The 21,808-nt window shown below is 49.6% G+C and overlaps 2 protein-coding genes across 10 annotated transcripts; one reads left to right on the top strand and one right to left on the bottom strand.

Moving 5' to 3' along the window:
• Nucleotides 1-3,490, bottom strand: LOC113588420 (ras-related protein Rab-21-like). The gene is made up of 7 exons (XM_027027589.3): nt 3,146-3,490; nt 2,163-2,222; nt 1,699-1,806; nt 1,488-1,551; nt 1,007-1,061; nt 826-914; nt 1-616 (listed from the first exon to the last, which is right to left on the bottom strand). The coding sequence occupies exons 1-7, from the start codon at nt 3,275-3,277 to the stop codon at nt 468-470; spliced, it is 657 nt and encodes a 218-aa protein (XP_026883390.1). The 5' UTR covers nt 3,278-3,490; the 3' UTR covers nt 1-467.
• zfc3h1 (zinc finger C3H1-type containing) lies at nt 2,634-20,511 on the top strand. 9 transcript variants are annotated; one of them, XM_081698831.1, is made up of 36 exons: nt 2,635-2,812; nt 3,815-4,465; nt 5,122-5,553; nt 5,703-5,785; nt 5,980-6,274; nt 6,363-6,568; nt 6,890-7,013; nt 7,329-7,423; nt 7,562-7,768; nt 8,986-9,186; nt 9,400-9,537; nt 9,626-9,744; nt 9,861-10,001; nt 10,279-10,453; nt 10,685-10,819; nt 11,170-11,688; nt 12,177-12,286; nt 12,396-12,527; nt 12,620-12,741; nt 12,831-12,932; nt 13,000-13,125; nt 13,507-13,684; nt 13,843-14,029; nt 14,265-14,453; nt 14,770-15,007; nt 15,417-15,522; nt 15,746-15,944; nt 16,022-16,116; nt 16,470-16,580; nt 16,734-16,838; nt 16,976-17,132; nt 17,260-17,360; nt 17,565-17,666; nt 18,426-18,480; nt 19,369-19,431; nt 19,525-20,511. In XM_081698831.1, exons 2-36 carry the CDS (start codon nt 4,000-4,002, stop codon nt 19,660-19,662), a joined length of 5,952 nt encoding a protein of 1,983 aa, XP_081554957.1. In that variant the 5' UTR covers nt 2,635-2,812; nt 3,815-3,999; the 3' UTR covers nt 19,663-20,511. The 9 variants fall into 9 exon arrangements, with proteins under 9 accessions (XP_081554963.1, XP_081554957.1, XP_081554958.1 ...); XM_081698832.1 differs by having other exon boundaries at nt 6,366-6,568; XM_027027588.3 differs by having other exon boundaries at nt 2,636-2,812; nt 18,426-18,465.
• The last annotated feature ends 1,297 nt before the right edge of the window (nt 20,512-21,808 follow it).

Here is a 21,808-nt window from a genome sequence, read left to right on the forward strand (position 1 = left end):
TCACTCAACATGTAAAAAATATATTTATCAGTAAGCATACAGCAAATCTTGCAGTTGGTAACATGATGAAAAAAAAAAAAAAAAAAATTAAAAATCAGATCCACCTGTTTTCATGTACTTAAAACATTTGGCTTGTACATTGTCTGCAGATTAGAAAGAGCAATATTGCTTGGTAGTGTTAGGCTGTTTGTCAGTAATATTAGTTTTAGTGGAATCTGACAGACTGATTTCTTAAAAGTCCACAAACTTTAGAAGCAAACCACAGTAAGGCAGAAGGAGCAGGGGCCTAACATGTGCTATATGGAGACAGGCATACTGCTCGCATAGATCTAAGACTTTATTCAGTGTGAATACAAAACCTCAATCCACTCTTTTCAGTGCCATCCCAGTGAATGATCATCTTGAGGAGAGAATTCTGCTTTCCCCGCCAGACTCGGCCGTCTGTATGTGGTGGAGATCAGCTCAGCTTATCCAGAAAAGCAGCAAGATCCCGAGGATACAGTCGCAGTCTCTTCAGCGTCGTTATCCATTATCTGCAAAGTCCGCCTGGCAAAACCGGAACATGGCTCGTCGTTCATTCTGGCCTGCTCCTCCACCACCGCTGCCTCCATCATTCCTGTTGTAAAGTACCAACGTGCAAAGTTTTCCATCGTTTCTACTAGCAGACAGACATATAACCATGTAGGAGACTTGGCTAATTCTGTTTACCTGCAGTACACAAAAATGGGATTATCAACTAAACCATAAAGTGATGATTAATATCTTGGCAATACATGTCTTGTGGTTGTAATATGTCCTTGTAAGTGTGGAACAAGGAGTGCTTACGTTTGCAAAGGCTGAGAAAGAGCTCGTCGATGCCTGTGTTTAATTTGGCCGATGTCTCGAAGTGCTTTGCACCCACTGCATCTGCAAATCTATACGGAGGAAAGATAAAGAGTTAAAGACCTTTGAACATCTATGCAGGGACATGAGTGGAGGAACTCATCTCTGGAAAACCCGTATCTACCGTTCACCATCTTCAGATGAAACATTTCTGTCCTTGTCCAGATCGGTTTTGTTTCCTATGTCAGAAAAGAAGGTAGAAACACTGATGATCAATGCCTGTGGAAATACAAAAATTAAAAATCCATCTCTGTACTAACCAGTATGATGTTTGTGTTCAACTCACAGTGGACTCATAAGACCCAGTTTAATCTTAGATGTAGGCTAGAAAGAATGTCCAATAGAAACTGGAAATGGCACAAAATTTTAGTCCAAAGTTACACCTAATTCATATTCAGAAAACTGGCCCATGATTTTATTTTCCATCATGGCATTTGACGGTGAAATATTGGCTACATTCATTCATTCAATTCAAAGTAGCCTGATGTATGTTTGGTTTAAGTCATGTTAAACTCATAGAGAAGGGCAGAAATTCAGAATTGTGCAGTGGTCTGAGTGCATGCGCTGTGCCTTCAGGCTCAGAGATGAACAGGTCAGGTGCTTACCAACTATACAGAGACACACTTCATTACCCAGAATTCTCCTCAGCTCTTTCACCCAGCTTTTTACCTACAGTACAGAGGGAACACTTGCATAATGCTAACGCTAAAGAAAAGGTGCTGTATTGCACACGAATGCAAATTTGCATCTACTCATGCTAAAAGGTTGGAACAAACATAATCAAGTTGAAATGTAAATGTTTATCAAGCCTCTTACCTTCTGAAAGGATTCTTCATCTGTGATGTCGTAAATCAGAACGGCTCCGTTAGAGTCTCTGTAGTAAATGGGTCCGAGAGCATGGAACCTCTCTTGCCCTGCTGTATCCTACAACACATTATAATCGATTACGGCCTTGTCGTAATAATGACACACACACTATATATATATATATATATATAACACTGGAACACTCTCCACAATTTCACTGCGAGTTATACTGTGTATGACTATGTATGTGACGAATAAACCGAACTTGAACTTGAACTCTATATTATATATATATATATATATATATATATATATATGTATGTATGTATGTATGTGTGTGTGTGTGTGTGTGTGTAATATTGTAGAAACACTTGAAAATAAGGTTAAATAAAGCCAGACATAACTGAAACATTTGAGTGAGTTTAACCATTAACAGTATGGTAATTAAGGTTTGGAGAGAGATGTGGCCTTACCCAAATGGCCAGGTTCACCCTGCTCCCGGATATGCTCAGCTTCTTGGTGAAGAATGATGCCTGTGATTGTAATTAAAATAAATGGGACGCACCACATCTGCTGGTCAGTAATGCGCCAGAATCAGGCTCAGCTCCTTCGGCGCCAAAAATCATATTAGTTTTGCTTCTGGGGAGACATCGTGACATTTTCCCAGGATTTTGGTCATCACTATAATCAGGCTATTTTTAGTTTTTTGCAACAATGTCGAGTTCCTCGAGGTTGGACTGGCACCTGTGATATAATGAACCCTGACAATACTCTATCAGTAGGTGATGGTGGATTGTGCACATTTAAGCACTACGTGGTAAATTAGCCTAACTTTTCTGTTCCTACCTTTTCTTTCAGTAAAGGAAACAGCCACAGGATGGTCCGCTATTCTCAAACACACGGCTGGACTCGTGAGTTAATTCACACTACGGTGCCGTAACGCGCCGTTGAAACTGAACGTGTCGCAGTCATATAAATCAAGCCACCCATAAACAAGGACTGGGGCTGGAGTCGCGTGCTCCACCAGCCAGGGTGCAGGTAGGAGCACGTGGCCAGCTCGCGACGTTGCAGTCCATTCTCACCTTCCAGGATAGCGGCAGCATTCGCACGTTACTGTTTTCTGGTGTGTAGCTCCTAGTTTAGGCTTGTTAGCGTTTCACTGTGTGCATTTGAAACCGTCACTCTTTTTTGCACGGGCATATTTGAAACCGCTGGCATTTGTTCTAAAATTGTCATTTCGCCCCAGAACCTGCAGGAAATCGCGTACCAAATCCCCATGACCTCTACTTTAGAGAGAGATTTGAGAGTTACGGTGCTCTGAGACGTCGGAAGTCTAGATAAACAAAGAGAAGACTTGTCATGGGCGGAAACAGGCCCGGACCGTTCAGCGCAAGCTCAGCTACTTCAGCAGCTCCCGGCCACAGCAGCACGCTCAAGCTACCACAATACTGCTCACCTGGAGGGTTGTCATATGTTTGGCGTAGAATTTGTTCTCGCAGTATCGCAGTACAATAGATGTTTTCCCAACACAGCCCTCTCCTAACATAACTACTTTAAAAGAAAATGACTTGTTTTTTGCTGACGCCATGTGGAAACCGATTCTGAACGGAGAGTGACTTGCTATATGAACGCAATATTGTCACTCATTTTATTTGGGTAAATTATATATCAGGCTCCTGTGGCATTTTTTTTTAAAAAAAGATACATATATCGTTGCAAAAAAGCGCTGTAAGTCTCCGTTTCGTTTCGCGTATAACTTTTTTGACGTCGCCCACATGCGTTTCCAACCACGTCCAGTAGATGGAGCAGTGCATAACTGAAAACACACGAAAGTAGCTATTTATAGTAATAAAATAATTATAAAATAATCTCCTTTTAATAGGACGTTACAACCAAAAAGAGGAAACGTATTTGTTGTCATTTTTATAACAAAGATTTCTCGGTAACCTTTTGGTTTATAAAACATTGATCATCTAATTATGATTTAGTACAATGAAGGGAAAACATATTTAACTTTTGGTAGAGATTGTATATGTCTTCCTAAACGAAAATAACTTGGTATATACTGTCTGAAGTTGTGAATGAACAAACCTGTTTTGAGATTTGGTCTTTGGTCTTTAAACAGTTAAATCCTTTCCGGGATTTGGAGGAAGTATCGCGATAGCTGGAATTTGAGCTGTCAGTCTCCTTCGAGCAGCTTCACGGTTAGAGCGGTTCGGTGCGAGATTTTCGGCGAGACGGAGACACATTACGACGGAAACCCTCACAGGATGTACTCCAGCTGAACCGCCTTACGTACACACAACCGTCATGGACTCGACATTAAACTGCCCCTCGCCGAGGGAGGAGGGCGAGCTCGAGGACGGCGAGATATGCGACGACGACACGGACGACAGGCAGCTCGCGCCGCAGGTCGCGAGGCCTAGCGGCGGCTCGCGGAGAGCGAAAGCGTCGCGCGCGGCGGCGGCGGCGGCGTCCTTCAGGCCCGCCGGCCACTCGCTCGGGTCGTTTTCGCCGTGTCACCGGCCTCAGCTCGGACCGAGCGGGCCCGAGCGGCTACCGCCGGGCCCGGGCTGCGAGGCGAGTCCGCGGGCGAGCTTCTGGGAGCGCAGTCACGGCGCGCTGGCCAGGCTACGGTACCGGGGAAAGCCGAGCGACGGCCGCGGAGGCTGGGACCGGGGGACCGGGGCAGGCCGGGACGTCGGCAGGCCTCCGCAAAGCCGCTGCGTCTTCGGGGAAAACCACTCAAATAGGAAGGACTCCCCCACGAAGAAGCGTATCCTCTCCGTTAGCGAACGGGCCTTTATGCGCCGGAGGCCGGGGTTTCACTAATAATCGCGTTGGTCGCGTTAATCGTTGGTGTGGTTTGTCTCTAGGTGCCTGGCGAGTGGAGGGGCTGTCCCGCTGCAGGGCCACGCCGCCTGCCGCCTGCCGCGTGCGTGGCTCCAGGCACGTTCTGCTTCCTTGTGCAGTGGGACACTGGTGTCCTGTCCACGGTCACTGCACGAGGAGGTTCGCGTGAATTGCAGTAAAGCCATTGGGTCCTTTTAACTTCCTAATGTTTTTGTTTTTTTTAAAAAGGAGAACAGTAATATGTTGTTTATTCTTAAACCACTAGCAGAACAAAGGGAAATTCCAGCTTACAGAGAGGAATGGGAATGAATTCTGGGTTCTGGCAACTGCCATCTGTGCAGCCGGCAGTTTTGACATCATCTGTTGCATGTTTTCTTTGATCTCTGTCTAACAGTGCACAGTTGACCCTTAATACTTTTCACAAATGTACAACATTGCAGCAGAATGTGTCTTAACAGATGTCTGTAGCCAAAGATGCCTGGCTTCTTGTGAGGCCAGGCTTGGGTTGGCTACGTGATTTGATGTATGAGAGTTTGTTTCTGACATAAAGGTTTTTGATGCCTTAACGCATCATATCAGAGAAACAGAGCAGTAGGATAGCGGTGAGGAAACAGGCATATCTCATGAATAAATCTGAAAACGGAGTTGACGAGAGCTTTGAGGAGCTTCTCATGAAGTACAAACAGATCCAGCTGGAGCTGGAATGCATTCGCAAGGAGGAGAAAAAGGCCCTGAAGCCCAGTGAGGGCTCACCGCAGCAGGAGGAGGCGTCCCCCGCCGTCAGCACCCTGGAGGAGACCGCATCTCGTGCGGAGAGCGTTCATCCCGAGGTCCCTGCGCAGGAGCAGGAAGAGAAGAAAGTCTTTCAGGCGTTCAACATCCGCCCTCTCAGACAGAAGCTGTTGACTCCGGCTGAAAGAGACGCGCTCAACACCAGAACGGCAGACGAGGTGGAAAACAAGGAGGTCGAGCAGAACGCGAAAAGCCCAGATGAGCCAACCACCCCCAAAGGTACGCAGACGCCCCAGCGCAGACCGCAGAGTGTCACAGGGTGCCACGCACATGTTAGTCTCCTGCCTAAAGGTCCTCTGAATGCATGTTTTAGCTTGTGTTTTAGTAAAGAAAAACGTTGTTGCAAAACACTTACGTTCCTGTTTTAGAAGCTGAAGAGGACGGAGAAGAGTCAGAATCGGACCTGAACATCTCAGTCGTGAGCAAAGGCTCAGACGGAACTCCGTGCAAGGTACATGACAAGCTCAGCCCTGACCCCCGGTCAGCACCCAGCACTAACGCCATCACTCAGAACTAATCCCAGTCCCTCTTCAGCCCCGGTCTTAAAGGAGAACAAAAAGCGGTTATGAACGGGGGATGTGCTGGGCGCTTGGAAAGCTGTCCCCTGTCCTTTATTCTATGCGTGTGTGTGCGCGTGACGTTCAGGTGAAGGGGCGGGACGAGGACGATGAGCTGTCGGAGCTGCAGCTCCGTCTCTTGGCTCTGCAGTCCGCCAGCCGCAGGTGGCAGCAGAAGGAACAGCAGGTGATGAAGGAGAGCAAGGAGCGGCTGAACCGGACCAGAACGGCACCGGAGCGGGCCGGCCCCGCACCCCCACGACCCCGCATGCCCACCAGGGCCAGCTGCACCGGCAGGGGCCGCCCGGGTCCCGGGTCCAGGGGGCTGGACAAGGGCAAAGCAGTCTCTAAGGGGCATCCTGCTAAGAAGATGGTGAACCCAGGTGTGTGTGTGTGTGTGTGTGTGTGTGAAGCCTGAGTGTAGCGCAATGATCCTGAACACGGTGTGTGTGTGTGTGTGTGTGTGCGCAGCAGCAGCTAAGCAAGCCTGGAGGAAGCAGCAGGTGCGCACCTGGAAACTCCAGCGACAGCAGGAGGAGCAGAAACACGAGGAAGAGGAGGAGAGGAGGAAGAGGGAGGATGAGATCCGGAAGATCCGAGACCTGTCCAATCAGGACGAGCAGTACAACCGCTTCATGATGCTGGTGGGGGGAAAACAGCCCCGCACACGCAGCAAGGTGAGGACCGCACACACTATACACATGCACATAGTATATACACACAGGCCACTCACACACTCAGTGCTCAACCTGAAGCAAAGTGAGATCAACACACACACACAAGGTGCAGCAAGGTGAAACATTACCAGTTGCGCTCATCTATTACACACACGCACACACAGACAAACACCCAAAGAAAGGCACATAGGTACAGTTCACCTGTCCTCAGCTTTTCCAGCTTGCTGTGTTCCCACCTTCTCCTGAATATGGGTGCGTGTGTGTGGTGGTAGTACTGTTGTTACCATGTGTGTTCTGACCTTGTGTTGGTGTATGTTTCAGTCATCAGACGCTGACCACAGGAAGGTGCTGTTTAAACAGGGTGTGGACACCTCTGGAAACCTGTACCAGTACGACAACTATGATGAGGTTGCCATGGATACAGACAGTGAAACTAACTCTCCCAGTAAGTGGTACCTGGTGTTTCAGTGGTTCAGGTACTGGACTAGTAACCAGAAGGTTGCCAGTTAATGTCCCACCACTGCCAGGTTTCCACTGTTGGACCCCTGAACAAAACCCTTAACCCTCAAATTACTCAAGATGTGTCGCTTTGGATAAAAGCGTCAGATAAATACTGTAAATGTAAGGACATGTGTCCTCTCACAGGATGCTGTCTGTCTGCACTTCAGGATACCTTTTTGTTCTGGTAACTTACAAATTATAAACTGGTAATAAAATTATTAAAAATGATTAATTAAAAACGTGTTGATTTCCGTTGTAGGTGCGTCACCAACACGTGAGCTGTTGGGAATGGTCGGATCTCCGTACCTTATTCCACTGACCGCGTTTTCCTTGGACTCCGCCCCTCTCACGCAGGTAAACTCCGCCTCTCCCACTTGGTTATATGCACTTTAACTCTTTAAATTCAGAATAACATGATGGCATCTGCCTGGTTTGTTCTGCACCTAAGTGAGGGTGATGGTAGTGCTCGCTCTCTCTCTCCCTCACACACAGGAGGTTCCGGATGCATCTCAGTGCGGTGTGGATCCGCTGGGCGTGGCCCACTCGACCCTGCCCCCTCCCCCCCCGCCCCTGCCCCCGGTGGACGAGCTGGTGCAGCCTCCCAAGCCGCCCTTCGCCGATGAGGAAGAGGAGGAGGAGATGATGCTGAGGGAGGAGCTTCTCAAGTCCCTGGCGAGCAAACGTGCTGTCAGGCCGGAGGTAGTGCGGAGCGCACACACACCTTACAGAATCTGATATTGAATAAGCTCTGTGATGTAGCTTGCTGAGGCTGTAAAGATCAAATAAATGAAAATGAGCATTGAATAAGATCCTTTAAGGTGAAGACTAAGCGTCCAGATATGATGAAATGGATGCTCCTCTGGGAGCAGATGACCTCAAGTTCTCTCTGCAAGTGTCAAGCGGATTGTTCTGGATTGTTCCTGTGGCAGATCTAAGTAATAACTTTATCAGTACTGGGTCTCGAGAGTCTCTGTAGGCTTCTGGGAAGCGTTCATCGTCTCCTCACCAGGGACAGAACAGACGAACTTTATCTTGCAGGTGGTTCAACTGAGGTCATTTTTTAACGCTTGGATATAATGGTACCAAATTCCAACTTGCACACTATTGGATTCCAGTTTGCATAATTATGGATAGCTTGCACGCAATTTTCATGTATTGGATTTCAATTTGCATAAAGTTTATGTATAATTTGGATACAATGGCAGCGATTTCAAAACTTAAGATGTAAAAATGGAGGGACGGTTGTGTAATCGCCCTGAATAACTATAAAATGAGTGCTTTGTGTGGTAGTGAAACGTTCTCCAGAGGACGCCTCAGTAACGCAGTAAAGAACAGGACCAGCTGTTCTCAAGTCTGCAGTGTCTGTTTTTGAATGAAGTAGAAAGTCTTGCATATTCAGCCCTTGTGCACCAACGAGGAACCGGAATCGTTCCAGTTCTCCCACCTAAATCAGACACATTCCACACATTTGCACCCTAATAAATAAATGGGTACTGCGACCCGAACAGTTTGTTCCCAGCTGGAAGCAAACAACAGTCGTGAGGGGTTGGAGCTGGGTAGGGGAATTTGCCAGTGTATTATGTTGCTCGATGCCATGCTAACAGCAGTAAACCAAGAGACCGGGGTGCTGAGTTGAGCTGCAGCTCCATCCGCGTCGGCCAGGCTGGTTACGTTAATCTTGGCCATGTTGTTAATATCTTCATGACTATTTTATGTTTGTTATATTAATGCGGGTCTATATAATACTTCATTAACTGCTGATATTGTCTGTCTCATCAGCGGTACCTGAGCCTAGCTTGCTTTTTGTTTGGGTTTTAAACACCACAAACACGGGCAGCTTTGTTCATTGGTTCTTTTTGTTTGGTTTTAAACACCACAAACACGGGCAGCTTTGTTCATTGGTTCTTTTTGTTTAGGACACCTCCAGTAACAGTGGCCCTCCTTCTCCTGCCATGAGACCTGCAGCTCCGCCTACAGCCAAAAGCGCCACCTCCTCCGTTGGTTTCAGCAGTGGCCCCTTACAGACACGGCCTTCTGGCAAGTTCGGCCGAGGAGCCCCGCCTCCCAGAGCCCCACTAGTGGTGCGTCACCGTAGCAACACTAAATCTTCACAACTGGTATACATTTTTCTACTGGTTACAGTTTTTTTGCATTAATCAGATCCTTTAGGAGCTTTGACAGGCTTATGGGATGTTCGTTTTGCTCTGCTGATGATGCGCACATGGTAGTTGGCCCAGGCCAGTGTGTCTGACGGGTGGATGGGAGTTAGATATCTTACACGTGCTGAGAGGCTGACAGTAATATCGCAGGTGTTCTGCTCCGTCCTCCAGCTGCCCCGACACAAGGCGGTGGTGGTGCGCCTGAACGCGTCTGACGACAGCGACTCTGAGGGCGAGGCCTCGAGCTCAGTGCAGAGCGTGTTTGGAGGACTGGAGTCCATGATCAAAGAAGCCCGCAGAACTGTGGAGGTGCTCGGAGACACACTGAGCTTTTCTTCCATTGCTGCTGAGTTATTAGTGGCGTTTCTTTAAAGAAAATGTCTCTTGGGTGATGCAGGCATCCAAACCACGGCCTGTGCCTGTGTGTGAGAAGGAGAACAACCCCCTAAGGCCCGCAGACGCACTAATCGAGGCTAAAAAGTCAGAGTATCGTCTGCTGAGGGAGCAGCTGGCCAGGTGGAGCTCACACACATCACACCTTTCTCTCTGGACTTTTAAGAAAATGTTGATGTAGCAGAAAGGGATTGATGTCCGAATGAAGTGATTGCTGTTTGGCTGCTTTCTGCATGCAGTCAGGAGAAGCAGCGAGTTGGAAGGCCAGATGCTGCTGTGGGCGGGGCATCTCCTGTCGGCGTGGACTTGGACGTTGACGTGGCGGGAAAAGTAGCTGAACTTCAGCTTGCTGACATCGAGGACAAGTTCACCAAACACTGGTCTCCGTCCCCAGCTCTGTTCCTTAACTTTCAGGGTGTCTTCTAGTTAAACATGTCTTGGCTCGTTGCTTCATTGCATTATAAGCTCAATCAGGCAAATGGCGATTAATATTGTCAATAATGGGAATATTGTCCGCCTCGGGCTGGTTCCCTCTGACTAGCTGGTTTCTGCTAACATGATGAACTAGGCTGATGTGTTTCTGGTTTTGGTAAATCTCCCAGTTGCAGGGTTGTGGCAAGTGCTGATGCATGTTGAACTGTGTGTGTGTGTGTACAGTGCTCAGCTGGAGAAGGACCAGGTCTTGCTGCAGCACCTCCAGCATCAGGAGCTGCGGAAGAAGGAGAGTCTGAAAGCGGCCGAGGCCAAGGTGGTGCGGCTCAGAGAGCAGCTGCTCGCCTCTGAAAGGGTCGCCAGCGCCACCCGCCTGCTGCTCAGGAAACTGCAGGAGCAGGTGGGCGTGGCCCGCGTGCACCAGGGCTGATGGGTGTTGATGTGTACATGTAATGCTGGTGGAGTGCGTGACGTGGTTTATTTGATCACAGTAATGTTGTGAAACTTTAGAGAAAAAAATCATTTACTGAATTTTTTACTCACATTTCCCCACATCAGAAAAATGCTTACATAGGATGATGATGATGACGGTGTGGTCTCTGTGTGTGTCTGTGCGCGCACGCTTGTCCAGGTCCAGCGCGTTCAGCAGCGTGTGACTGTTAAGCAGCATCAGGCCCTGAGGCTGGAGAGGGAGCTGCTTGTAGTGCAGGCAGCAGCCAGCAGGGGGAGCGCCAAGCGCAGTAGCGCCACTGCCCCCACTCTCTCAGTGAGTCTATACAGCGTCTGCACATCATGCTCATCATATTGTTCACCAGCGTTTTAAAAACATGGCTTTTGTTTACTGCCTGCTGACTCAGCATTTATCCTTGATGTCAGTGTTAGATTTCTCTCTAGTCTTTTCATCTCCTCAGTGGTCATCTGCGGTTTGCCATTGGCAGGCGTGTATTTTCTGTTCATCTTGGCCCGTTTCTTTAGCGTTAGCTATATGTCACTCGCCTGTCAGTTGGACAGGTCTGTGATTGGCTAGTCTCACATTCAGGGTGAGCCAGATGGACCGTGTTGGGACAGCTAAACTGTGGTAATCCTGACTTTCCCGGTGTTCCCTGCGCTCCCCAGCCAGGTAAGCGGCGTCGCTTGGGTGTTCCCGACGCCCACTACGTGGAGCTCATCGCCCAGAAGCAGCGTCTCCAGCAGCTGGAGACGGAGTATGCGCAGAAAATCCAGCAGCTGAAGGAGGCGCAGGCTCTGCGGCAGGCGTACGCGCCTCCTCAGCCCTCCCTCCACGACCTGACGCAGGACAAGCTCGCCCTCGCCAGCGAGGACCCCGACCCCGAGGAGGAGGAGCTACAGCCCGCGCCCGCCTCCAGCGTCCGTCGGCGCTCCTTCCGCGAGTCAGGCTCCTTTACCAAGCCGAAGCTGGGCCACTCGGACACCCCCTCCACGCCCACGACGCCCGCCGCGCCCACCAAGCCAACGCAGGACAGCGGTTCCCCCCCTCCGGAGCTGCTGCTATTGGGCTTGAATCTGGACAGCCTCCGTCAGCACCACCAGCGGACGCAGACGCTCTCAGACCTCCTGCTCCACGAGCTGCGCGCTCTAGGGGGCGCCATGGTGGACATCCGGCCCAGTGCAAGGGTACGATAGGACGGTGACAGGACGGTTAGAAAACTTTGGGTCGTCACAGACATGTCTGCTAGGGCTTCGTTCCATAGCTACTTTTAAACGTCTGTGGTGATCTTGAACCTTTGAGAGGTTCAAACAGACAGAGGTCCCCAGACATTACAGCTGGCTGCCTAGCGTGTTCTGGTTAAGTCACTGGGGTTTAGTGCGGTGGGGAGTTGTAAGTAAACATGCCGTGGTGTACATTTATGCTAATTAGCTTGGGTGGGTTCGTGCATAAGTATTTGAACAGTTACCGCAGCACCATCTACGTAGTATCTCAGTGTAGAGGTTGCTGGTTCAAGCCCCACCACTGCCAAGTTGCCACTGTTGTGTCAGAATTGTAATTCACTTTGAATAAAAGCTGTAAATACTGTAAATGGAAATAAATGTAAATTATTCACCACATTTGTTATTCAAACTTCTCTGTGGGGATTTGTCTTGTTTGTTTGTGGTGTTCCCAGGTGGCTCAGGTGGACTTTGACCCCATGGCGCCCCAGCGCATGCGGGCTGACCTGAAGCCTGTGACCTTTGGCCCTTACCGCAGTCCGCTGTTGCTCTTCAGGTCGTACAGGTGAGCGGTTTTGGCAGTAAATGGAAGTCGGCTGGGGCTTGTGTGTGTGTGAGAGAGAGAGAGAGAGAGAGAGAGCACCTGTATAACACACTCACGCGTTCCCCTACAGGTTCAGCCCGTATTTCCGCACCAAGGAGAAGCTGTCTCTGAGCTCCGTCACCTACAGCAACGTCATTGAGCCCAAAAAGTGTTTCTGTCGCTTTGACTTGACGGGAACGTGTAACGATGACGAGTGCCAGTGGTACGTCCTGCCTGCCTCACCCAGAAGTAAACCGCAGGGAAGTGTTGTGCGTTATTGAAACACAATTTGGGGTTTGTGTGTGTGTGTCATAGGCAGCACATGAGGAATTGCACTCTGAATGGAAACCAGTTATTCCAGGATATCCTATCCTATAGCCTCCCTCTTATTGGCTGTTCTGAGGAAAACTCCACCAGTGAGATCTGCAGAGCCACAGGTTCCGCCCCCTCACTTCCTGTTTCCTCTTTGCTTGTGCTTGCGGATTGAGTAATGATGGAACTGATGATGTGTCTCTGTTCCCAAAAGAAAAATACATCAAGAAGCTGTTTTCTGGGAATAAGGACCTGATGGGGACGGACCAGAAGGCCGTGCTGTTGGTCAGCAAGGTCAACGAGAGCGTCCGGCATGGTAAGTGACCGCCCGCCGTCCGCCGCCTGCTGTTTATGTTTATTTAACTCTGCTCATTTCCCTTCAGTGCCTCCTTACACCACCTGTAAGGAGAAGAGGAGGTGGAGACCAGAACCTCAGAGACCACAGCAGCCCGACCCCGGAGCAGAGAGCGAGGACGAGAACGCCACTGTTCCTGGATCAGCTCCAGAGGGTACGTACACACACAGATGGAAACACATTATCTCTCATGTGTGCACGGCTGCGCTGAGGCTGACGAAGTGAATAACAATACTCATCTCCTCCACCAATCACAAACCAGTGCTGTCTGACCTGGATGGTTTTAATCCTCACGCACTTGTTTTTATTAGAGCCTGTGTGTGATTCTTTGTTGTTGATGTTATTTAATCCAGGTTGTTAGTATTGTGAATATTTTGTCTAGTGTCTGGCTGAACTCAGTGGACTAACGGGGGGGGGGCGTGTGTGTGAATGAGTGTGTGTGAGAGAGAGAGTTGGGTTTATAGGGTCAGGGTAGCAGTGTTTTGAAGCAGACTTGCCCATGGCGGGTTGATGAGTTTGCCATGTGTGTTGGCAGGCCGGCGTTTCCCAGACTGCTGCTCTGTTTCGGACGTGTGTGTGACTCAGGACGATAAGCGCTATTTCGACAGCGAGACGGACGACATCTCTAACCTGGAGTACAGCGTACTGGAGAGTCCCCGAGACGTGCAGCTCTGGGTTAAACTGGCCTACAAGTATCTCAACCAGAAAGACACGTAAGCAGCCTTTTATATGCTTCCCTGAAGGGCAGGACTTTAACTGTGTAAATGAAGTGTAATTCTAAGCAGTACTTACAACAGTTGTCACACTGGTGCATCAGTAAAAACAGTGCAGCTGTGTGTGTGTGTGTGTGTGTGTACCTCCTGTAACGCAGTAACGCATCAGAGTGCCTGGACGCGGCACTGAACACGCTGTCCCGGGCGCTGGAGGACAACCAGGAAGACGTGGAGGTGTGGTGCCACTACCTGTCTCTGTTCTCGGGCCGCGCCAGCCGGGACGAGGTGCAGGAGATGTGCGAGATGGCTGTGGAACACGCACCCCACTACCACGTCTGGTGGACCGTGAGTGCTCCCCACTGACTTGGTCCAGAGCAAGGGGTGTGTGTGTGGGCGGGCCGGCGGGCCTGCTTTTAGAGAAGCGCAAGCTGTGTGTATGTTTGTCTCTAGGCTACAGGCAGGGCTGTACAGCTGTGTGCTTTGTGGGTTAGTTTATTTTAATGTTGGTGTGTGCTCGATTTTTTTACTCTGTGTGTGTGTGTGTGTGTGTGTGTGCGCGCGTGTGATTTTATACCTGTAGTACCTGAACATTGAGAGCACGTTTGAGAAGAAGGACACCGTGTGCTGTAGGATGCTGCAGTACCTGATGGAGCCTACAGTACCTGATGGAGCGCAGGACCGATCGTTTCAGCTGCTGGAGACCCTGTTGTACAGAGTTCAGCTCAGCCTGTTCACTGGCCGCCTGAATAACGCTCGCCAAACACTGCAGGTTAGAGCTCGTTGCCGGCTGTATCACACGCTGCGCCGCAGATCAGAGGCACGTGTTTATATTTTGCTCTATTTTTGGGTCTCTGTTATTGTGCAACTGTCTGAATAGCTACATGCTTTCCAAGATCCAGAACTATTTCCTGTTTTTAAGTGAGGTAACCATTTGGATCTGTTCTCGTCCCACTGGAGAAAAAAGTCTCCCCGTGTGTCAGCACGGTAACGGCCTGTAAGGACCCAGCAGCTGAGCTTGTGCTGTGCAGTAATTGTGTGTGTGTGTGTGTGTGTGTGTGTGTGTGTGAACATGGCCTCTCCTGAAGAGCGCACTGATGGCGGATGGCGAGAGGAGTGTGTCAGCTTGCCTGACCCTCGCGCACCGCTGTGTGGCCTGGCTCTGCTATATCCACCTGTGTGAGTTCGGGGTGCTGCCCTCTCACCTCTATGACCCTACCAACTCCAACCCCTCCCGCATCGTCAGTCTGGAGCCCTTCCTCCTGCCCTGGAGCTCCACCCACCAGCTGGACACGCCCCCGGACCGCCTCCTGTCCCTGTTCCACGGTGAGGCCACTCTGGCTGTGTCTTCAGGTTCCATGATTCCTTCCTTTAAATGCCTGGGTTCTGAACGTGGAAATTCTGGGAGGCGAAATGCAGGATGAGCTTTCGTCACGTTTGAAACAAGTGACATCCTGAAGAGAAAAGGTGTGAATGCTAATAAGTTTTGGGGGAGAAAAAAAGAATGTTCATACAAAGTAGTGGTTTGGTGGTTCTTCCTCTAGTACCACACCACTGCACTCTTCCAGCTTTAAAGTGTGACACCACAAACATCACTAAATACAGCCTGGGTACAAACCACTGGCCAATATCGGTACCTGTTGTGTTTGGTTTTCTGGGTGAATTCTAATTAGTGGAGGTGAATACATGTCAGAACAGTCAACTGTGTGTGTGTGTGTGTGTGTGTCTCCTGCAGATGCTTTAATTCAGTGTGTGGATGAGCGTGTGTCTCCAGTTGAGCAGATGCTGGCGTGCCTTCTGCTCCACACCAACCACCTCCACCTTCTTCGCGTGCTCGGACGGTAAAGACCACGGTGGCTCCTCACCACCAAACACACACGGCCACCTTCCTTCTCGCACGCGTGCACGCACACACAACTAGTTGCTTTTATTTATGCATTGAAATGTCAGCCTGTTCCATTTCTCATTTTCAAGAATGCTGGGTTTAGGTTGAGTGGGGCTTGGTCGTGGGGTTTCTCAGTTTTGGGTGTAGATGTGATGGGGTTTCTCGGCTTTGATCCACAGGCACCAGGAGGCCATCGCTGTGTGCGAGAGCCTGCTGAGCGTGTGCGCTCACTGCTGCCCCTTGCTGGAGATCCAGAGTGAGCTACACATGGTAGATGGAGAGCAGGATCGTGCCGCGGGGGTGTGGCTCCGGGCCCACGCCCTCTGCCCCCGTGATGCGCAGATATTCTACCACCTGTGCAGGTGTCTGCATGCACTGGTGAGTGGGGACGCTGTCCTCCGTCCTCCTCCGGGGGTTGGTGGTGTGTTCACGGTCTCCTCCCGGTTGTGTTGTAGGAGAGGTCCAGTGTGGCGGAGGAGCTCTTTGAGAAGTTCCTGTCCTCCTTCTGCAGCACAGTGCCGACTGGTCTCCCTCCTGTAGCGATCTTGCGGTAAGAGCTGCCTACACCCGCAGTTTAACGTCACCCTGCCACACATCGTCTGTTAGGAGTAATCAGTGACTGGTTTTATTTTTAACGTGACCCTGTTGTCGTCATAAAGGCTGTAATCCAGGACTAACTCAGACTAAACGGGAGCAGTGATGGTGAACTGAGTTGAGCTGTTCCCTGTCTACGCGTGTCACTTCTATATTGTCCCTGTCGATGTAACAAGTCCTGCATTAATCCTGCGTGCCTCTCATTTAGCTAAATGGAGAACAGGGTTTGGACTAATGAACATCATGTTGGTACCACAGGTAGACGGGCAGGTAGGTCTGGCTTTACTCCTCCCTCCTCTCTGTCTGCAGGCACCTGCTCAGCCTGCCTCCACAGGACCTGCAGCAAGCTCCGCCCACCGTTCAGCCACACCTCCAAGAGGAGCTGAGGGCCCAGCTCCCCTACCTCAGCCTAATGCACAGGTGAGTCTCCCACTGTCCCCAGAAGTACACACCCCCTTTTACCTGATGCCTGACGGGCAGGGGGCAGGGTCAACGTTGTCCTTTCCCCAGCCTGACGGGCGGTTCTGGGTGAGAGTTCTTTGTCTGTGAGCTGGCTCTGCCCTTCCTGTCCAGCTGGTGGCAGTCTGTGTATGGCAGCGTGGTGGACGCGCTGGACGCCTTCGAGGCGGCGCTGGGCAGCGTCTCCGCTCTGGACCTTCTGCAGAAGCTCTGGCTCAAGTAAGCAGAGACTTCATCAACATGTCACACTCCCCAGTACGCTCTCAGAGCAGTTTTTTAACTGGGTTCAGAATGGTGGTGTCAGGCCCTCAGCACTCTGACCTGTTGTAACCCTTGTTACTGTGCTGTGTCTCCAGTTATCTCCAGTACACTAGCAGCAAGCTGCCACCAGGGGGCCGTGAGCTGCGTGTGTTGGCCGAGCTGGTGCAGCGGTGTCTGGCCACAGTGCCCAGCAGGCTGACCCTACCGTACAACAGCACCACCTACTGGAGCAGCTATGACTTCCACAACCAGGTCAACACACCCTTCACAAACCCTACAAAACCCTCAGGACATCTGTGTGTTTGTGTGTTATCTATACGTGGGGTGTGTGTGTGTGTGTGTGGGGGCTCGTCTGAAGCTGTTGATCTGCACCCTCCAGGTGATCGCGTTCTATCTGAGCTTTCTCCCTGCGGGTCTGCACGCATCTGTTCTGGAGCGGTTCAGACACACCATGCCCACCAACATGGCACTGGCCCTCAGGTACCTAACATTCAGCCCCGAAAGCAACGCCCCGATCCCTCCCCCTCGTACCTGCGCAGCGCCGCCTGCGGAACGTTGGCTTCTGGCCCTGTCTGCTCCCTGTGTGCTGCAGGGCGGGAGGGACGGAGATGTGGGCAGCGCCCTCTCCTGGACGGGCTGTGGTCTTGGTGCGTACCAGTGTCCTTGCTAACTGTCGTTGTGTAGGTTGGTGCAGCAGGAGAAGACTGATGGCGGTGACGAGCAGGTCAGGCTCCATGCTAAGCAGCTGGCTAGCACCATCCCCAGCGCTCTGGCCAGCTGGAAGATGTGAGTGGTCCCGCCGTGCCCGTCCGCGCTAAGCCCAGTCCCGCGCCGCTGGGACTCGACAAGTGGCTGTGGACAGGAGACCGTAAACCACACGGCTGCTCTCTTGATGGTTCTGTGCAGAAATCTAGAAGTTGTGGTGTCTCCCATTTCCAGATAGCCCAACCGAACTACACAAACAACGGCTGTGTCTCCCCAAACCGATTCACTTTAGTGCTGATCTATGTTGTTTAATGTCCGATAACACTTGAGTCACGTTCAAAGAGACTTTTTAATAAGATGGACATTTTTGTGTACATGGATGCTAATACAACTTATATACTTATAATACTCAGCTGGGGAGGGCGCAGCTGGAGACTGTGATGAAACGTGAAAGATCAGCCACATCGCGTCTCCTCAGCAACCCAGCCGGGTAGAACCGGGTTCCCCTAGTCGTCTGGTCTGCTCAGAGCCTGTTGAGATAGGGACTGGTCTTGGTGGATCTTTGCGGGCCCACTGTCTCTTCCCGCAGTGCACCTGCGTAAGAAGCACTGTGTAGTTTTAACATGTTTCTGTCCCGATTAAGGGGTTTTTAAGCAGGTCAGCAGTAAGAACACAACCTTAAGCTTTCATTCAGAATGTCAAGTGATGCCATTATAATGATGTTGAGTGCCTGGATTACTATTGGTTGATTCCGCTGTCGCTTTATGCGATTGGTTGACGGGCTATAGGGCTGTGTGCGATTGGGTGATGGGCTATTTTGTTCTGGTTTGTTTCTGCTAGTGCGATCGCTGTTCAGCGGGAGGAGAAGAGGCGGGCCCAGGTGAGTGGAGCCCAGGTGTGTGCTGCTGGAGCACTCACTACTCACACTTCCTCTCCGATTCGACCCATTTCAGTTCACTAATGCTTTTAATTACCTCATTCACTCTTTTTCTTTTAGTGGTGTGTGTTTTTCTTCACAGTCTGACTTGTACGAACATTGGGGATGCAGCTAAAAATTCTGTTGTCCCGTAATATTATTTAATTAATATTATTAATTAATAATCATTTTTATATTGTCAAAATTGCCTCCAGTCATCATTAATTGGTGTGACTGTAGTTATTTACTGTCAGGTATCAAATATAATTCAAAATTGTCAGATTTCATAAACTCAAAAAGCTGCTCATCTAAAAACGTGATCTTTCAAACAGGTGACCATCTTCTGCGTTAGGCGTGAGGCATCCTGTTGGTCATGTGGTCACACTATGTTTAGTTACTGTCCTCCCTTAGTGCCCGGCGAGGTGGTGCAGGGCTTCTGTACGTCCCTGGGAAAAGGGGTGTAGTTGTGCTCAGTTCAAGAAAACAACCTGAAAAATGTTTGCTGTAGGCACAGGAGGAAATTGGTAGATCGTCCACAAAAATACAGAATGTAACCCGCACACTACCAACCAACAAAGGTCAGGAACATCCACCAGGGCCCGTGAGCACTGACGATAGCATGTGAAGCTGAGACACGGGCTCTGGTTTCACTGGCTGACATCAGACCCTACTAATCGATTGGACTCATCACTTCTTTATTCTGTTGAATCTTTGTTTTATTCAGGGTTTTCATTTTGTCACAACTCTGACAAAGTTCATTCACACTGCTGTTCATGTCTTGAACTTCACTGAATTGACTGTGTCCCCCTTGGTGGTGCGCGCGTCTGTGTGTGTGTGTGTGTCTGTGTCTGTGCGTGTCTTATCTAGGTACAGAGGCTTTACCATCAAGCCCTTCAGAAACTTCCCCTCTGTGCTTCTCTATGGAAAGATGTAATTAATGTCCTTAATTTGCTGACACACACACACACACACACTCGTGCACACACTGTGTTGTACCTAACTGTGTTTGTGTGTGTGTTGCAGTGGCTACTCTTTGAAGCTGCAGGTGGAGGTAAAACTGACACACTGAAAAAACTTGTTGCCAAGTGCCAGGAGGTGGGAGTGAGTCTCAGTGAACCTCTCAGTTTAGGCCTCAACAGCTCACACGCACAGGATCCGTGAGGCCCCTCCCTCCCTGTACCCAAACCCCTCCCCCACCATGCCCCCAATCACACATTCCCTTACACCTCCTCTCCACCCTCTCCAACACACATCTCCAGTAGCGTAGAGAGCAGGAGGCTAGGGGGAGGGCCCAGTCCTCCCGCCGCCCTGTCCAGTAATGGCACTGACGTGGAGGGAGAGAGGCAGAGCGACGCCTGCCTGTCTGTCTGCTGAAGACTGTGGTCTGCAGCTAACTGCGTGTGGGGGGTCTGTAAGCGCCGTGGCGTCCTCTACGTAAGTATGGAGCTGCTCACCCAGCCGCTGACCTTTCACTCCTCCTTTTTCCGTTCCGTGTCGTGCATCAGCAGTTTTAATTTGGCTTTTATTTTACTTCGGGGTCAAACTTAACGGACTGCAACTTCCTCCATAGCGACGTTGAAAGCGACAGTATTTTAAAGATGGCTTCCTTCCCGTATACTTGCAGAATTGATTGATGACGGGAATGAGACTGACTCAATTTTGAGGTTGTTTTAAACGGCTTAGAACCAAGTGAAAAATGTTGTCGCCATGGATTGAAATGGCTGCCAGAAGTATTGTGTCCTGACCCCGTCAGTATCTGCTGTGTGGGAGACTGCTGTAGAGACGTGTGTGACACGCCCCGGCCACCGGGTCGCGCACACGCACGGTCTCGCTAGTCGAGGAGTCTTCGAGAAATAGTTCATCTGTTCATGTGCAGAAATGTGTTTTCCTTTTTTTGTCAAAATATCTCCATTAATTAAAAGTATTCAGGAACATGCAGGAATGAGCTTTCAACTGTTTTGTTTTATTTTGTAACTGAAAATGTTTCTATTAAATTATTTTGTAAACAAATATTTTCTCGTGTGTGTTTATTGAATGGTGACATCTGTCTGTGATCCAGTGTTTTGACAGTAGCTCCTTAGTGCAAGATTTATTAGTATTATACTTCAGTATTATACTCCCAAACTTGTGGATGTATCAGTGAGAAACGGGGTAAATTTTAAAATGAGACCACTCCAATTTTGTTGAATGCCTTCAGACACCTCATTTTCCTGAATGAGATGCTGAATAGGTGATCACCTTAACAAAATCCTATTCTAATGAGCAACAGTAGAAAAACCACTGCTGCTGGATGGAAAAAGAAGTGCTAGTACTACCCAAAAAGTAAGTGTAGTCAAAATACAGCTCCAGACCTTGTCAAAAGAGTTGAAAAGAAAGGTTCTTAATGAGGAAATTAATGGTTCAATTGTAGCTTTACTGGCAGAGGGATACAGCGAGCGGCAGGTTGCTTCCATCTTGAAAATTTCAAAAGCTACGGTTCATAAAAACAAGGTCAAGCAGAAATCACATTGGACAACGACAGCTACAGACTGGCAGAGGTCGACAGTGACTACCGACTGATGATCGCAACCTCATTCAAGTGTCACTTAACCGTAAGATGACGTCAAGTGACCTACAAAAAGAATGGCATGCAGCAGTTGGGGTGAATTGCACAGCGAGGACAGTTTGAAACAGGCTTCTGGAGGCAGTGCTGAAGTCATCCAAAGCTAGAAAAAGCCCTTCTTCAATGAGAGGCAAAGAAGAGCCAGACTGAAGTTTGCAAAAGACCATAATGATTGGACTGGAGTAAGGTCATCTTCTCTGCAATTTTCTGCTTTGTCCAACACCTGGTCGTGTAAGGGTTAGATGGAGACCTGGAGAGGCCTACAAGCCAGAGTGAAATTTGGTGCAGGAACGGTGATAATCTGGGGGAGTTTCAGGATGGCTGGAATCTGGCAGATTTGTCTTTGAAACGAATGCGTGAATCAAGCTACTTACAAAACTGCTGGAAGAAAACTTTTCCTTCTGCTCTGACAAATGTTCCCCAACTCTGATGATTGTTTTTTTTTTCAAGAGGACAATGCTCCATGTCACACAGCCAGGTCAATCAAAGTGTGGATGAGGGATCACCAGATCAAGACCCTATCATGGCCAGCCCAATCTCCAGACCTGAACCCCATTGAAAACCTCTGGAATGTGATCAAGAGGAAGATGGATGGTCACAAGCCATCAAACAAAGCCGAGCTCCTGGAATTTCTGTGCCAGGAGTGGCATAAAGTTACCCAACAGCAATGTGAAAGACTGGTGGAAAGCATGCCAAGATGCATGA

Source organism: Electrophorus electricus, chromosome 16, assembly GCF_041902795.1.
Source record: "Electrophorus electricus isolate QZ-2024a chromosome 16, ASM4190279v1, whole genome shotgun sequence".
Lineage (NCBI taxonomy): Eukaryota > Metazoa > Chordata > Actinopteri > Gymnotiformes > Gymnotidae > Electrophorus > Electrophorus electricus.

Bases quoted from the DNA above. Each gene is read 5' to 3' on its own strand.
- LOC113588420 (XM_027027589.3), bottom strand. From the start codon at position 3,277: ATGGCGTCAGCAAAAAACAAGTCATTTTCTTTTAAAGTAGTTATGTTA. The intron at 1,807-2,162 runs GTAAGGCCACAT...AATGTGTTGTAG, and splicing joins GGGTGAACCTGGCCATTTGG to GATACAGCAGGGCAAGAGAG. The intron at 1,062-1,487 runs GTAAGCACCTGA...TTTCTGACATAG, and splicing joins AGTGTGTCTCTGTATAGTTG to GAAACAAAACCGATCTGGAC.
- zfc3h1 (XM_081698831.1), top strand. From the start codon at position 4,000: ATGGACTCGACATTAAACTGCCCCTCGCCGAGGGAGGAGGGCGAGCTC. The intron at 16,839-16,975 runs GTAAGCAGAGAC...CTGTGTCTCCAG, and splicing joins CTGCAGAAGCTCTGGCTCAA to TTATCTCCAGTACACTAGCA. The intron at 19,432-19,524 runs GTAATTAATGTC...TGTGTGTTGCAG, and splicing joins GTGCTTCTCTATGGAAAGAT to TGGCTACTCTTTGAAGCTGC.